This window comes from Nicotiana tomentosiformis, chromosome 8 (assembly GCF_000390325.3).
Source record: "Nicotiana tomentosiformis chromosome 8, ASM39032v3, whole genome shotgun sequence".
NCBI classification, from domain to species: Eukaryota; Viridiplantae; Streptophyta; class Magnoliopsida; order Solanales; family Solanaceae; genus Nicotiana; species Nicotiana tomentosiformis.
In genome coordinates this window covers 70,324,500-70,342,675 of record NC_090819.1, presented here as the reverse complement: position 1 = coordinate 70,342,675, position 18,176 = coordinate 70,324,500, and the positions used below count along the sequence as shown (strand labels likewise).

At 36.3% G+C, this 18,176-nt stretch overlaps 2 protein-coding genes across 2 annotated transcripts; both read right to left on the bottom strand.

Moving 5' to 3' along the window:
• Positions 1 to 1,801: 1,801 nt before the first annotated feature.
• LOC138897650 (uncharacterized) lies at positions 1,802 to 4,055 on the bottom strand. The gene is made up of 5 exons (XM_070183648.1): positions 3,551 to 4,055; positions 3,385 to 3,464; positions 3,017 to 3,247; positions 2,674 to 2,773; positions 1,802 to 2,436 (listed from the first exon to the last, which is right to left on the bottom strand). Exons 1-5 carry the CDS (start codon positions 4,053 to 4,055, stop codon positions 1,802 to 1,804), a joined length of 1,551 nt encoding a protein of 516 aa, XP_070039749.1.
• A 234-nt stretch (positions 4,056 to 4,289) lies between these two features.
• LOC138897649 (uncharacterized) lies at positions 4,290 to 4,643 on the bottom strand. The gene has a single exon (XM_070183647.1). It carries the CDS (start codon positions 4,641 to 4,643, stop codon positions 4,290 to 4,292), a length of 354 nt encoding a protein of 117 aa, XP_070039748.1.
• Positions 4,644 to 18,176: the final 13,533 nt, after the last annotated feature.

Genomic DNA, 18,176 nt, shown 5'->3' with positions numbered 1-18,176 from the left:
TTAAAATTTCTGTGTGTTAAAACAAGCCCTAGAACCGCCATTAGAGAGTTCTGAGCTGTTAGGGGAGAAGAAGATTCTCGAGAGAGAAAAAATGAATTCTTATTCGATGTAGAATTGACTCATCTGTACAGAAATTCGGGTATTTGTACATTTATACATCCCACTAACTTATAACTAATTAAACACATGTGCTAGTTAACCACCCTAACTAATTCTAGAAGAGTACACCTTAAGTAGCTACATGTACAACCACTGTTTATCTCTACACTCCCACTCAAGTTGATAATGGAAAATATTTTTCATTCCCAACTTGGAGACTAGAACTGCAAGTTGACGATGCCCCAATGCCTTTGTCAAAATATCAGCTGGTTGCTCCTGGGTGGCTATGTGTGCAGTCATTATCAACCCTTCTTGTATCTTCTCTCTGATGAAATGGCAGTCAATGTCAATATATTTTGTCCTCTCATGATATATGGGATTCGTAGCTATCTGCAGAGCAGCTTTGTTGTCACAGTATAAATCCAAGGGCAGCTTGACACTCACTCCTAGCTCCTTCATCAGCCCATTCAGCCATATTAACTCAGCTACAGTCTGGGCCATGCTTCTATATTCTGCTTCAGCTGAACTCCTAGATATTGTGCTTTGTATCTTGGCTTTCCATGAGATTAGTGAGGTTCCTAGCTTAACACAAAAACCTATAATTGATTTACTGGACATGGGGCAAGAGGCCCAATCAAAGTCGCAAAATGTCTCCACCTTTTCTTGACCTCTGCTTGACATTAACAACCCAAGACCTGGTTGTTTTTTTTATGTACCTCACTATGTGTAAAGATGCTTCATAGTGAGATGTCTTTGGTACATGCATGAATTGACTTAGGCATTGCACTGCGTATGCAATATTTGGCCAAGTGATGGTCAAGTGTAATAACTTGTCAATGAGTCTCTGAAAGCTATTTTTGTCCTTCAATGGCTCATCTACATCAGTTCTTTGTACACGTTCATCATATTTTGTACTTGTTAACTTTAGGTTTTATTCCATAGGTGTGTCCTTAGGCTTTGAACGTGATAGTCATGCTTCTGATATCATCTCTAGAGCATACTTCCTCTGAGACATTAGGATGCCTTCTTCAAACCTGGCAAACTCTATTCCTAGAAAGTATCTAAGCTCTCCAAGATCTTTCAATTTAAAGTTTTTATGCAGGGCACTTTTAGCTTGATGTATTTCTTCCATTTTATTATCTGTGACAAGCAATTCATCTACATAGACAAGGATAAGCACAAACTTATTGTTAGTAGTCTTAGTGAACAAAGAATAATCATGCCTGCTTTGCTGAAAACCAGAGGATAACAAGGCCTGTGTTAGCTTCATATTCCATTGCCTAAAAGCCTGTTTCAATCCATATAAAGATTTGAGTAGTCTGCACACCTTATACTCCCCCTGACTACCAAATCCCTGAGGAAGAGTCATATAAACCTCCTCAGCTAGATCACCATTCAGAAAAGTATTATGAACATCCATTTGGTATACATGCCAATGCCTAAGGGCAGCAATGGCTATAACAGTTCTTACTGTGGTCATCTTGGCCACAGGAGAAAAAGTATCATGGAAATTAATTCCTTCTTGTTGTGTGTAACCCTTAGCAACCAATCTAGCTTTGAATCTCTCCACAGAACCATCAGCATTATATTTGATTTTGTAGACCCATTTGTAGCCTATAGGGACCTTACCAGGTGGCAAGTCAACCATATCCCAATTGTGATTTTGTTCTAAGGCTTCAATCTCAAGGTTCATAGCCTTACTCTACCTATCATATTTAATGGCATGGGAGTAGGAAGTAGGTTCAATATCTGCCGAGAAAGAAGAAAGAAAAGATTGAAAATGATTAGGAAGATGATTGTAGGAAGCAAAGTGATGAATAGGGTAAAGGCATGAAGTAGAAGCTGAAGATAAATGAGGGTGAATGTAATCAGCCAGCCAAATGGAAGGCTTAAGTGTTCTACCAGATTTTCTGGGCAACAAGGAATCAGTAGGAGGATCAGATAAACTAGGTAAAACAGTAGAAGGGGGAGAGGAAATAGGATCGGAAGAAGGAGTAGGTGAAATACTGGATTGACCGGGATCATTAGGAGGGGAAATGATGTCATTAGAAATGGAATCATGATCAGGTGTAAAAGATGGTAGAGGATCAGAATTGGGAAAGAGAGGAGAAGAAGTAGAATAAGGATCATGAGTAGCAAGAAACTTACTCCTGGGATGTTTGAAAGGATAGACATTTTCATGAAAGATAACATCCCTACTAACTATGAACTTGTTGGCGTTAATGTCATATATTCTATACCCCTTTTGAGTAGTAGCATATCCCATAAAGACACCAGGGGCAAATTTAGGAGTAAATTTGTCATGAAAGTCAGGTTTTGTGGCATAGCAGAGGCATCCTAGAGTTCTGATGTGAGAAAAGTTAGGGGGTTTACCATAAAAAATTTCATAAGGTGATTTTCCATGTAGTACAGTACTTGGTAGTCTATTAATGATATAAGTGGCAGCAAGAATTCAATCCCCCCGAAACTTCAAGGGTATGTTAGCTTGAAATTTCAAGGCTCTTCCTACTTCTAGGATATGTCTGTGCTTCCTCTCCACAACACCATTTTATTGTGGAGTGTGAACACAACTACTCTGATGAATGATCCCTTTGGTTTTGAAAAGATTAGAGCATAGGGTGTTAAAAAATTCATGACCATTATCTAATCTAAAAGTCTTAACAGGGGTTGAGAACTGATTTTCAACAAGATATAGAAATTCAGTCAGAATAACATACACATCACTTTTTAACCTCAAAAGGAAAGTTCAAGTCATTCTTGAATAGTCATCAACAAGAGTAAGAAGGTATTCGAACCCATTATAAGTACAGACTCTATATGGACCCTACATATCCATATGTACAAGTTCAAATACACAATTAGACTTGGAAGTACTAACAGAAAAAGGTAGTCTAGTTTGTTTGGCTAGTGGACATACATGACAATGACAAATAGTAATATAGGACAATTGTTTATTTAGATCAGGAATCTTTTTCAATACTGCAAGAGGTGCATGACCCAGCCTTTGATGCCATAATGCACTTGAATTTGACTGAACTGAAGCAGGCACACAGTTAGAAGCAGAAGTAGTAACAGGTGTTGAGGGATTGAGGATGTAAAGACCACCCTTGAGCTTACCAATCCCTTTCACCATGCCACTGAAGAGGTCCTGAAAGATACAAAAATCAGGATAGAAATAAACTGAGTTGTTTAACTCTTTTGTATATCTAGAAACTGAGAGTAGATTAAATTGGAATTCAAGAACATAAAGAACATCATAAAGGACTTCTCAGTTAGGCAAAGTACATAGTCCAGTATGAGTAACTTTAGTACTATTTCCATTAGGTAAATGTACAGTAGGTGATTTGGTTTAGGTACAGGGTATACTGATGATAGTAGATATAAGGTTGAAACTATGTGATTAGAAGCCCCAGTATCAATAATCCAATGACTTTGTTAGTGGTACAGTTACCTGCCATGTTGGTTGAGGCATCAGGATCCTTCTCCTTATTCAGCAGCTTGAGAATCTGTTGGTATTGTTCAGCAGTGAAAGGCTGAATAGTTGGAATATCATTCCTGTGCATACCAGTGTGAACTTCCTCTCCAATGGTCACATTATGTGCTACAACTGCTGGTTGTTCATATGATCCTCTTTTCTTGTTGGTGAATTTGAATCCAGGTAGATATCCAATTAATTTATAGCAGCCTTCCCTCGTATGAACCTTCATTTTGCAGTAGTCACAGTACAACCCAGCATTTCTCTTAGGCTTTACATTGAAGGAATTAGCAGAGGCTAATGCAGTATGGTCAATATCCACAGGAGCAATTCCTAAAATTCTACCTTGTGTTGTCAAACCACTGTTCTTCCTCTGACTTTCTTCCTGGATAATCATGGAGTAGGCTTGATTAAGTGAGGGTGTTGGATGCATCATGAGAATCTGACTCCTTTGTGATACATAAGTATCGTTTAATCCCATCAGAAATTTCATAAGTTTTTGTTGGTGTAAAAATTCCACAAATGGTTCTGACCTCTCACAATCACAAGGTTCCGGAATCAATGACTTAAATTCATCCTACAAATCATTCAGATTCGAAAAATATACTGATACACTAGAAACTCCCTGTACCAATGAGCTAATCTCCATATTCATGTGATAAATTTTGGTTGCATTTACCTTATCAAACCTAGTATTCAACACGATCCAGACTTTCTATGCATTTGAGAAGAAGACAATTCCCTTGCTAAGCTCCTTCGCCACCGAGCTCATAATCCACGACTGAACAATTGAATTGCACCGGTCCCACTGGCGCAATTGGAAGGTATTGTTTTCGTACAAATCTCTAGTGCACGTTCCATCAATAAACCCTAATTTATTCTTCCCAAGGAGTGACATTTTCATAGATCGACTCCATTCCGAATAATTTTTAGTTCCGATGAGCAATTGTGGGACAATTTGCAACCCAAGTGTGTCGGAAGGATGTACATATAAAGGATCATTGCAATCAATGTGTTGAATGTTTGCATGTAAAGATCTTGCTGTATTTTCGACTGTATTGTTCGCCATTGGAGACAATTTTAAAGCTTTGAGATCGAAAAATTGAACTTGAGAGAAGGTGAAGAACTGAGTAGAAATTTAACACAAAATTGAGAGAAATCGAAGAAGAGAAGAAGGATATTAGAAGATCAGAACTACCAGAAGTTCGTCACTCAGAATCATCGAGCACCATGGCTCTGATACCATATTAAAACAAGCCCTAGAACCGCCATTAGAGAGTTCTAAGCTGTCAGGGGAGAAGAAGATTCTAGAGAGAGAAAAAAATAAATTCTTATTCGATGTAGAATTGACTCATCTGTACAGTAATTCGGGTACATCCGACTAACTAATAACTAATTATACACATGTGCTAATTAACCACCCCAACTGATTCTAGAAGAGTACACCTTAAATAGCTACATGTACAGCCACTATTTATCTTTACACTGTGAAATCGATAATCATTAAACAATCATGTATCATATAGCTAGACGACACCTCTTAGTCAATGTCAACATGCTAGCAGAAGTAACTTCACTACTTGCGCTGATCCAAAGTAATGCCCTATATCAATTTTACACCTTATATTTCTCATCACTGCTAGTACACTAATATTTTACAGCATAGTGCAAACAAAAAAATTAATTAGTAGTGTCTTTCCAGCCTAAAGTATAGGGACAATACACAACTGGATTGTATAATTAAAAAAAACATCTTCTCTTGAGCCATAGATTCCTTTCCCGTTTGAGGAAACATCATGCATGTAAAAGCATATACCAAAATATTGATCCTCACTCACATATGACACTTTTATGGATGAAGTTCTCTCTTCCGTTTCTCTGCAATTAAAAGCAACAGTTATTTTCCAGATACATGGCAAAATGTAAAAGGATCGCCCCTAAAAAATAGACATACCTAGTCCTACAAGGTTATATAGGAGTACAAGAAGCAGGGATTAGGCCCCATTAATAAAGCATTAGTCAAACATGGTATTAAGAAACATAATGTGATTTAGATTTAGAGTCAGATAGTAAGAGAATAAGAGATAACTAATTGACAACTATGTTAAACCTGAATTTCCTCATAATTTTCACTTTTTCTTAGCAGACGATTATGCCTGATGTTCGGTGATACAAAAGTTTGTTGTTGGCAAAAAACACTGCCTAATGTCAGTTATCATTTCATAGCATACCCTTAATAGCCATTAATTATACACCACTTAAATGTAGGGGGGGGGGGGGAGGAAGGAATGCACACAATAATAGGACCATAGCCAAAGTACACCAATATTGTGATACTGATTGTTACAAACTTGATACAATTGTTATCTAAATTGCCACCACTTAAACACATGAATGAACATAACCAATCACGAAAAGAGTCAGAGAAACATGTCAATTTTAGAATAGCTATCAGAAAATTCCAGTACCTTCTAGTGTAATTAGACATAGATGATCTTTGGAGGATGATGATGAAGAAGAGGGAAAATTTCAGGGCGTATTGCCTTCGAAATTTCAAAAAACTCTGAAATAACATCGTCGTTCGAGGCAACGCAAGCTTAATTTGAGTGGACACAACTGTGATGGCCCGATAGATCATCTGGAGTTTTAGAACCTAATTCTGTGTTTCGAAGTCTCTGTTAGCTTCTTTAAGCCTTCCTCGATTTGTGTGTGCAGTCCGGATATTTTTTCGAAAAGCCTGTTAAAAACTGATAAAATTGAAAATTTTGCTTTAAAAATTTATTTGAATTTATTTTGGTCAATATTTTGAGCAAATAAATCCGGATATATATTTTGACGGTCTCGGTGGGTCCGTATCGTGATTTGGGATATGGGCATATGCCCGAAATCGAATTCGGAAGTCCCTAGCTCGAGTTATCTCACTTTGTTGAAATTTGAAAGTTAAAGGCTTAATGATTTTGGAATGTTTGACCAATATTTGACTTTTTGGATATCGGGTTCGTATTTTGATTTCGAAACTCAGTATAGGTCCAATACTATATTTATGACTTGTCTGTCAAATTTGGTGAGAAACGGAGTTGGTTTGACGTGATTCGGACGTCTGGTTGTTAAAATAGCAATTCTAAAGTTTTCTTAAAAATTCATTTGATTTTGGTGTCCGATTCATAGTTCTAGGTGTTATTTTGGCGATTTGATCACGCGAGCAAGTAAGTATGATATTTTTGAACTTGTGTGCATGTTTGGTTTGGAGCCCCGAGGGCTCTGGTGAGTTTCGGATAGGCGACGGAGTGAGTTTGGGGGGGAGGAAGGAATGCACACAATAATAGGACCATAGCCAAAGTACACCAATATTGTGATACTGATTGTTACAAACTTGATACAATTGTTATCTAAATTGCCACCACTTAAACACATGAATGAACATAACCAATCACGAAAAGAGTCAGAGAAACATGTCAATTTTAGAATAGCTATCAGAAAATTCCAGTACCTTCTAGTGTAATTAGACATAGATGATCTTTGGAGGATGATGATGAAGAAGAGGGAAAATTTCAGGGCGTATTGCCTTCGAAATTTCAAAAAACTCTGAAATAACATCGTCGTTCGAGGCAACGCAAGCTTAATTTGAGTGGACACAACTGTGATGGCCCGATAGATCATCTGGAGTTTTAGAACCTAATTCTGTGTTTCGAAGTCTCTGTTAGCTTCTTTAAGCCTTCCTCGATTTGTGTGTGCAGTCCGGATATTTTTTCGAAAAGCCTGTTAAAAACTGATAAAATTGAAAATTTTGCTTTAAAAATTTATTTGAATTTACTTTGGTCAATATTTTGAGCAAATAAATCCGGATATATATTTTGACGGTCTCGGTGGGTCCGTATCGTGATTTGGGATATGGGCATATGCCCGAAATCGAATTCGGAAGTCCCTAGCTCGAGTTATCTCACTTTGTTAAAATTTGAAAGTTAAAGGCTTAATGATTTTGGAATGTTTGACCAATATTTGACTTTTTGGATATCGGGTTCGTATTTTGATTTCGAAACTCAGTATAGGTCCAATACTATATTTATGACTTGTCTGTCAAATTTGATGAGAAACGGAGTTGGTTTGACGTGATTCGGACGTCTGGTTGTTAAAATAGCAATTCTAAAGTTTTCTTAAAAATTCATTTGATTTTGGTGTCCGATTCATAATTCTAGGTGTTATTTTGGCGATTTGATCACGCGAGCAAGTAAGTATGATATTTTTGAACTTGTGTGCATGTTTGGTTTGGAGCCCCGAGGGCTCTGGTGAGTTTCGGATAGGCGACGGAGTGAGTTTGGACTTAGAAACATAGCTGATGCATTTAGTTTCTGGTGTCTGCTGCAGATCTCGTATTCACATTTGCGAGCCTCGCATTTGCGAAGAAACCATCGCATTTGCGAGCCTGGGCATGGTGGGGGGTACTCGCATTTGCGAGGTCAAAGTTCGCATTTTCGAACTTGCCATTTCCTCTTTTGAGATGCGACTCAGCACCTTTTGCGATGATCTTCGCATTTGCGAAGAATGGTCCGCATTTGTGAGGGCATCAGGGTTGCATTTGCCACCATTTTATCGCAAATGTGATTACTGGGATTCTGAGAGGAGTTTGCAATTGCGACCTCTTTCTCGCAATTGCAATGTTCGCAATTGCGAACAAGATATCGCAATTGTGACATCTGCAGCTGTGTAAAAGTTGAGTTAGACGGGATTTTTGTTTATTCTTCAAATTTTTAAAACTAGAAAACCCTAGAGGCGATTTTTCCAAGAACTCTTCTTCCCCAATTCATTGGTAAGTGATTCTAATCTATTTTGTTTTAATCTTCCATTATATTTCATAAGTTTTCAACCTAAAATCTAGGATTTTCATGGTGGAAATTGGGGGTTTGGGTAGAATTAGGGATTTTTGCAAAATTAGAATTTAGACCTTAAATTGAGGTCGGATTTCAAAATAAATTATATAACCGGGCTCGGGGGTGAATAGGTAATCCGATTTTGGTCCGAATTTCGGATTTGGACCAAGCGGGCCCGAGGTCAATTTTTGACTTTTAGGGGAAAAGTGTGAGAATTCTAAATTTATGCATTATAATTTATTTCTTTAGCAATATTTGATATTATTGAGTCAATTGTGGTTAGATACGAGTGGTTTGGAGGCGGATTCTAGGGGAAAGGCCCCGGTAGAGCTCTGAATTGACTGCAGAGTGAGGTAGGTATTGAGTTTAACCTTGACTTGAGGGAATTATGAACCCTCGAACTATGTGCTATGTGAATTTCATGTGTTACGGCGTATATGCGAGGTGGCGAGTGCTTATACGCCGTCGAATTGCCTGTTTTCCCTGATTTTCCGCTTTCCTTAATTATCTCCTTCCCTGTCTTAAATGTTATATGCCCTAAATGCCTTCAATACTTATTTGCTACTTGTTAATTAATGTTTTCTTCTGTTAGTAATGTTAGACCATTTTATATTTTCATGATTCACTACTACTTGCCTTAACTGACTTACTTGCACCTTCTAATTGTCATTTATCGGACTTGACTTGGTGTGTAGTATTACCTATATAACTTCCCATGTTGTACAAGGTTCCTTTATTGGTTCAGCTTGGTATTTATTGGTTGTAAAGGTTCTTATGATTTGAATTATTGATTTGACCGTGCACATTGAGTATTTGGTACTGATATAGTGGGATCGGGTTGCACGCCGCAACATGTGAAATAAGGGTGGATTGATACGATGGAATAAGGGTGAACTTGTACTAATACGGTGGGATCGGGTTGCACGCCGCAACAGGTGGAATAAGGGTGGACTGATACGGTGAGATAATGGTGAATTATGATACTGATATTGTTATATAGTGGGATCGGGTTGCGTGCCGCAAGATATATATATTATTTATTATTGTTGATGTTGTTATGGTAAAATAAGGGAGGATTATGTATTGTACGGTGGGATCGGATTGCGCGCCGCAACAACCTATGTGTTTCTATTTCCTTGAGTTGTGTTGGTTTTCAGTATATTCATTTGAAACTCCAAGGATTGGTAATTCTGAACATCACTGGCTTATTTCTTAAGGTTTTAGCCATTATTTTCAGTTGACTGTCTTATTTCGTTCCGTATTTCCTTTTCTGTCTTTATTATATACTGCGTACATGTTGCAGTGTGAGTGACCTGCCTTAGCCTCGTCACTATTTCGTCGAGGTTAGGCTCGGCACTTACAGTGTACGTGGGGTACTCGTACTATACTCCGCACTTCTTGTGCAGATTTTGGAGTCGGTCCCAGCGACGTACTCGAATTGGACAGCTTGTGGAGACTTGAGGTACAGCTGCTCAGCGCCGCAGCTCTTGGAGTCCCTTCCCTTTTTATTTGTTTGTGTACTTTCTTTTCAGACAGCTTTATGTTATTTCATACCTTTGTTTGTACTATTCTAGTAGCTTGTGCACTTATGACATCGGGTCCAGGGTTGTATTAGAAGTTTGACTATTTTAGCTTCCGCATTTTTACTTTGGATTATTTACGATATTTTAGTTCTTTCTCATTATTTAATTTAAACTGTTAAAAATGGATAACTGTTCTAACGTTGGTTTGCCTAGCAAGTGAAATGTTAGGCGCCGTCACAATGCCAATGGTAAGAATTTCGGGTCGTGATAACGACAGAGCAACATCGTAGTTGTTCTTGAAGGAGCTGAAGTAACATGGAAGCAGAAGAAAGGTAATATTACCATATTTGCTTCTGAGGTTGAGGGACGGCGGCATCGGAGAAGTCGTAGATGAAAGAAGAAGAAGAAGAAGAAGAATAAATAATTAGTGGTACGCGTGGTTTCCTTGTAAAAAAAAGGAGCAATTACACGTGTTATTGGTCCAATCAAATGGGTCCAAGTATATAATACCATTCACATAGCTATTAGTACAATAAGCAACGACAGAGTTCATACACCCTTGTTCATTTATATATAGTAGAAAAAAATTGAATGCTTACATTTTTGCATGTGGTATTAGAAGCAAAAATTTAACAAGTAAAAATCACTCTTTTAGATAATGATAACATATCTTGTTCTATAAAATTAAAACATATGTACCATATAAGTTTCATTTCAAGTGTATGATCTAACCATCATAAAACACATAATGAATTATTTTATTTTATAGCTCTTAATATATATGCCCATTAAACTAATCACTCGAAATTTTGACGAGCTTTTATCAATATTTTTTCAGAAAAAGATAACATATCTTTTATACTAGAAAATTTTAAGAATTCTCTCCAGATTTACTGTTGTAATTCGTACTTCCCTTATTTTGTTTTATTAAACAAAACTTTTTTAAATGATAAGATTTATGCAATATTGTTTAACCTAAAATTTGGTTATTAAGTCAAGCAATTACATTTATAATTTAGGACACAAGCAAAATAATTAATTCAAATTGTGTCTATCCTTCGATGATGAGGATATAATATAAATAATAAAATAAAAGACAACAAAGTAAATAATCTAACACAATCAGTAAAGTTGTTAGGGCAATAATCTAACTGAAGTCCAAAGTTGTCTTCTCTTCAAAATGCAAGCAGGATACTGTAGCTAGGTTAGCTAGGGCAATAGACATTAAGGCCAACAAATCCTTTGGCAAATATCTAGGATTCCCTATATTCCACAAAAAGGCCTACCAATAAGGACTTCTAATTCATCATAGACAACATGCAGACTAAACTGGCAGGCCGAAAAACTTACTTCATGAACATGGCTGGGAGAACCACTCTTGCCAAATCATCTCTTGGTTGCATCCCAAGCCATGTTAGGTAATATATTAAGCTACCTGCTCAGGTGAGCAGCGAAATTAATAAGATCCAAAGAAACTTCATTTGGGAAACCACAATTACAAAAAAGAAAATGCACCAAATTGGTTGGGATACCATCACCAAACCTAGAGAGGAAGGGGGACTTGAAGTTCATAGAACTGACCTAAAAAATAATGTCATTCATGTTGGGCTTGCTTGGAGAATGTATAACAACACAAATGCCCAGTGGGCTAGAGTTCTATTCCACAAATATTGTACTAGCAGACAGTGTACTAGGCACATGTCCTCTAGGACTTGGCTTATCATTAGAAATGGGTGGAAAGTGTGCAGTAAAGCTAATAGGTGGATTGTCAACAAGGGGGATAGAGTCAACCTTTACAATAATAGATGGATCGACAACATGGAGCCAATTAAAACCTTCATTAATGGACCACTAAGCAGGGAGGAAGTGCCACGACCCAAATTCGCGTGACCGACACCTGGCACACTATCCGACCCGAGCGAACCAACCCATATGATACATCCAAATCATATGCATGAAAAACCAATTTAACTGCGGAAGCTCTTTGAAAATTTTATATATTTTCAAGTTAAACCATGGAATAATTTTCCAATTCAAAATCGTACCTGGAGCCTCTCATAATCATGAGAGTAAGTAAAGTAAATATTTTTTTCATGTATGTCGCGTACAATCCCATTACTATAACTTTTCACAACTATTGATGGAGCCTCTATACCCAGGAATAGAACTAAACACTTGGGCTAATGCCCGACTAACATAAATTAAGAAATAACATGATAGCTAAAATGAAATAGGAGTGGTGCCTTTCCATATACCTCAAGAAGAGAGTCATCCTAGCCATGTCCGTATGCCACATACCGTACCTTATCCTGAAATATGTAAAGTAAGTGGGGCCCTGGAGGAGGGGCCCCTAAGGACTGAGTACACCAAAGAGGTACTCAATAAGTGTCATAGACTCTCTCTAACTCAAGTTCCTGGGACAAGATTTTACAAAAACTATGCAACTAATATTGGACATAAAGTGATAAACAATTATATAAAGCACACTCTTTATCATTTTAGATAAAAGACAAGTGAAATGTAAGCCATACTGTAAAGTTTTAGAACATCTCTATCAGCCCAAGATTTTAATAGAAATCATATAAAATCATTCCAATCTCATTAAATCATTGAAATTATTTTCGGCTTCTTAGACCTAAACATAAGAAAATCCTCTTTTACCTTTCACCGGGAGTACTATACCGATACCGACATAATAAACAACTACTAAGTGATCGATCTAGTAACAAGTATTTGATCCTACTTGTCTGGGTGGTTTCCCGTAGTATTTTATGAGTCGACTTAACCTCATTACTTTATGTAATGATCATTTGCTCTCTCAACTTTATCCCACAAACCTCGGCTTAGCCTTGGAATGCATCCCTACACCGGCACATGTAGTTCCATGGTAATGAACTCGACATTCGAACCAATCTCGGTGGTCTTCACTAGTAACTCCCAAAACATTTGATATTTCAAAAATAAATTCATAGCATAATTGCGTCAAATGATCTATTTTTATCAAATCATGATGTTCATAGTCAATCTAAACCATTTGAATAAAATCAAATGAATAATCTTTTTCAAGTTAAAGCCTTAAGCAATTAACATAAATCTTAAGATACAACAAGTACTTCCTTTGGTGAAATTTCAAAAGATAATCTTTTTCATGAAAGCATATATTTAGCAGTCAAGTATTTTATAATCTTATCAACAAATTCCTTAAGTGTCATTTTGCCAACAAATTTTGAAAACAAGACTTTTATATAATCTCATGACACTTCATAAGAAACAATTTAGAAATACACGGTGACATCTTTCCCGTTTGTTCCCACAAGTACGAATGCACATTTACAAACCAACTCACGTAATAACTCAAATATGATTTTAGAGAAAATCCATCAAGAAGAGTAAGTATTAATCAACTTACCTCAATTTTCAAGCTCCGAAAATACTACAATGCTCCAATTGATTAAAATGTCTATATATGACCCACAATTCAATACCTACCATTAGATATTCCAACTACATTAAAACAAATACGAAAAGATTCATAAATACCCATTTAGGCTTCACAATTCGGCAACAAGCCTTCAACCATCCCAAATTATCCAATAGGCTCATCCATTAGCCTATTCAATTTAATTCTTATCATTTAATACTCATTTAGAGTCATTAATAATACTATGTTAATTATCCAACATCATCAAGTCACTATTTATTGCCTTCTCCAACAAAAATATAGGTTCAAGAACATCCATTTCAAGAACTAGTATTGTATCTTATCCAAATGGTGATTCCCAATTAAATTCGTGCATCAATTAAGTTATCAAGTCTATTAGAATCATTAGAAACTCAAGACATATGTATTTATATCAATTCATCACTATTCATCTTCTTCTTTACCCAAAAATGGCATTCTCAAGACCCACCCTTAGGGTTCATACAATATCCCATTATAATTTCAAATAAAACTCATAAACATGCTACCCATACTCCAATATGACATACGGTTTGAAGTTAGAAACTAGACACATATACCTTTCATTTAATAGGTTATACACTATATAACTCTTCATATCTTGAGAGGTATGCTCGTTTGAAATTAGGTCTTGTGCGAACTCACTTGAAATTTTATCCCATCGTATAATTTTCAACTTGACTTAGCCTTAGGTATCTTATTAGACCATAAACCATTCTTAATGCACCTCACACATATATTATCATGATCAGCTGATATCATTTAAATTATTAGTCTTGTTCATACCCGAATTAATATAATTATCACATGCCAATCTTCTTAATGGTCTTAAAATACTTCAAATTTTTTTTCCGGGGTGTTATAGGAAGAAACCATGAAGGTTTCCTCCTGCATCCAAAATGGCATTTATAACACTACCAATCTTTCTATCACCCTCCCTGACACTGTTATCAATAGGATCAGCTCCACTATCTCCAATGCCAACAATGCAAAAATTATTAGAATGGTATGGAACCAAACCCACAATGGGTTGTTCACAACTAAGTCTGCCTATTCAATCATCTTAGGGGATAGATACCATCAGGAAAATGACCAGGAAAGGGGCTTCAATTGGATATGGGCTAGGAAAATTCCTAATAAGATCAAGTACTTCCTTTGGCTTATAACACATGGCAGACTCCCCACTAGCAAGCACCTTCATCACAGAGATGTAACTTTAAGCCATGTTTGCTTCTTATGCAACATAGAAGAGGAATCCATTGAGCATATCTTCACCAGGTGTGATAATGCTAAGCAATTCTGGAATAACCTTTCACAACTAAGCCAGAACAACATTAATATCCAGTCCTTAGCCAATGGCCAAACTAAGTGGGAATACATCACTAACAGATTGTACAGTCACAATTTTAATAGCCTACTTGGGGAAGAGAGGGGGGAGGGGGGAGGGCAGTTGATCCCTTTCTGCCTCTGAAAAATCTGGATAACTAGGAACAACAATTGTTTCAATAGCAAAAGGAACCATGTTTCATAAATGTCATAGCCAAAGCCATAGAGTACATTCATGTAGTAGGAGGATGTCAGGGAAAACCTGACTTGGTCATTCAGATCAAATGGTACCCCCCTAAAAGGGACCACTATAAACTCAACACTGATGGTGCAACCCTTCAAAATTAACTGGTGGGAGGCCTGGGCGGGGTTATTAGGAATAGCAGGGGGGCTGAGTAATGGGTTTCATGAAAAAAATAACATGTACTAACATACTACACTATGAACTAATAGCATTGATGCAGGGGCTAAAGATGGCAATAACAAATAACCTTATTCCTCTGGAGGTTAACTTGGATTCTACTCAGATAATTAATAGTATCAATAAAGGTAACCTAATTTATGACAATTTTATATGTGAATGCAGGTCACTCTTGGTAGCACTGGGGTGTCCACCAGTAAGCTATGTCTTCAGAGTAATGGGTTATTAGGAATAGCAGGGGGGCTGAGTAATGGGTTTCATGAAAAAAATAACATGTACTAACATACTACACTATGAACTAATAGCATTGATGCAGGGGCTAAAGATGGCAATAACAAATAACCTTATTCCTCTGGAGGTTAACTTGGATTCTACTCAGATAATTAATAGTATCAATAAAGGTAACCTAATTTATGACAATTTTATATGTGAATGCAGGTCACTCTTGGTAGCACTGGGGTGTCCACCAGTAAGCTATGTCTTCAGAGAAGCAAATAGAGTCGCGGACAAGCTAACAAAGGAAGTAGGGAAGTGGACTGAAGTGGGTAGAAATTTTTTGATAGTTCCTCCGGTGTTTGTCAATGAAACACTATGGGCATACACCTAAGGACTATTTTTGAAAGAAAAATAATGGTTTGTAATAGCATTAATGTAGCAATAGACTACTATGTGTTTGTAGATGCGAATAGCATACTACAAATTGTAACTGACACTAATTAGTTTCTGTTATTATATATTATATCCTTTTAACCGAAAAAAAAACATGACGAAGAGATTCTTATTCTATAATCTGGGCAAACCGACAGCCAAAGAGTAATCACAATGAGTAGTGAATTTGCTATAGTTTTAATACAATATTGTGCTTTTGAGTCTTACAATCACTTACAATGGTGGGGGAGGGAGGTATTTATAGGATATTTAATCGTAATTGATCTCTAATATCACACTCGTGCATTATATACGTTGTAAAGTGAATCTTGTACAATGCATTGGTAGAACAGTAAATGTCGAACATATTTAATGCGGAATCCGAGGCATCTCGGGGTTTGTTGATTCTCGTAGGTAGGGGCATACGCAAGAATTTTTGTAAGCGATGTCGAAATGTACTTTTAGATAACAAATAGTCTTAGTCTATTGGTTCTGTTGAGTCTTAAGTTAGAAAAGATCGTGAGTTCAATTCTACTTCATCACAATTTTTAACCACAAAGGCGTTCTCAAATATTCGCAAAAGAAAAATGTGTTAGTTGAGCTTTGAACCTTTGACCTTTTAGAGCAAAATCAAGCACATAACCAACACATCAAGACACAACTTTTGTCAAGTGGGGTCATTTTTTCCTACTTATCCATTTCCGTACGGTATTAATACATATATTTAGTATAATTTTCCGACGAAGCGGTGTCGCGTGACACCGCTTCGGTAAGCGTGCATCTGCCCCTGCTCGGAGGATAACAACCCTGATATTTATAGCCTGTTTGGCCAAGCTGGAAAAATCAGCTTATTTTGAGAAGTGATTTTTTTCAAAAGTATTTTTGGTGAAAAGTAGTTTGTGTTTGGTTAATAATTTTAAAAAATACTTCTAAGCAGCAATTTGTGTTTGGCCAAACTTTTAAAAAACGTTTCTAAGTATATTTTTTTCTCAAAAGTGCTTCTCAAAAAAGTGATTCCGGAAAGAAACTATTTTTTTTCTGCTTCTTCAAAATTTCTGATTCTATTCAAAAGTATTTTTTTTCTTCTAAAAGTTTGGCCAAATACTTCAACTTGGAAAAAAAAAGGTACTTTTTTTGGAAAAAAAAAAGTTTCTCAGCTTGGCCAAACAGGCTATTAGAGCCATCCAGTTGGTTTACTCCGAAATGGAATTATCCGGTATGGGTAGAGCGATCCCGTGATTAGCTTCTCGACTGGTTAAATATTCTTCAGTCTTCGATCAAGATGACCGGCTGACACATGCGATTTCTGTACTATATTTACCATTTTGTAGCCTTAAGTTTTCTCAACTAAATCATGCCTAAAGAAAGATGTTTTTGTATTGCAATTTTTTGGGTAAAAGAATTCCAGTTTGTCAATTTAAGCAGCAGTGTAAACAATAATATTATGAAAAAGAAAAAAGGAAATAAGTTTGCGTGAATCTACAAGACGTATGTAAAGAAAAACTGCGCTTAACAAAAAAGAAAAAGCTAACCTTATTGAATGAAGTGACCATATTAATTTGGGGAAACTATCAACTATGTCCATTTATAAGTAGCTCATTACAAAAATTGGCCTATTCATAAAATATTACTAATATTAGTCAAACATTACTAATATCAGCCAATTAGCTATTTGTAACAAAAAAAGTTAAAATTTTGCTTTCTTTTGATTGAGTGTTATTAGAATAGATTGAATATATCTTAATGAGCTTCAATCTCAGTTTTGAGATGATTTGGTGAAGTTTTGAGGTGGTTTGAATTGAAAATTCGAAATAAAAACTGAATATGAAAAAAAAATATCATTTATGTATCACAGTATATATCATTTGTGTATCACATATGTATCATATTTGTATCAATTGTGTATCACATGTATATCCATGTAGACATGTGTGTGAGATACATGTTTGATACATGTGTCGCAGAAGAATTTTTTGAACTCGATTTAATTACGAATTTTGATACAAATCCAATCCAAATCACCTCCAATCTTCCTCAAATTTTTTATATTGACTTATCTATATATTTTCAATGAATTTCAACCATACCCATTGAAAAAGTTCCTTTTTGCTTAGATTTTTGGAATATATATATATATGTATGTATTTCATCACCTTATTTGCTACCTTATCCATGAAATTTCCTTTCCGTCTTGCATCTAATGTTGCTAATCACCCTTAAAAATATGGAGGGAGATTTTTGCATGTGATTCTTTAAGAGAAATAACCTTATTTATTTAGTTTTTCAATTTTTATGTGTTTGGCTAGTTTTGGTAAGTCTATGACTAATGGCTAGAGGTTGGCAAGTTGAGACTTAT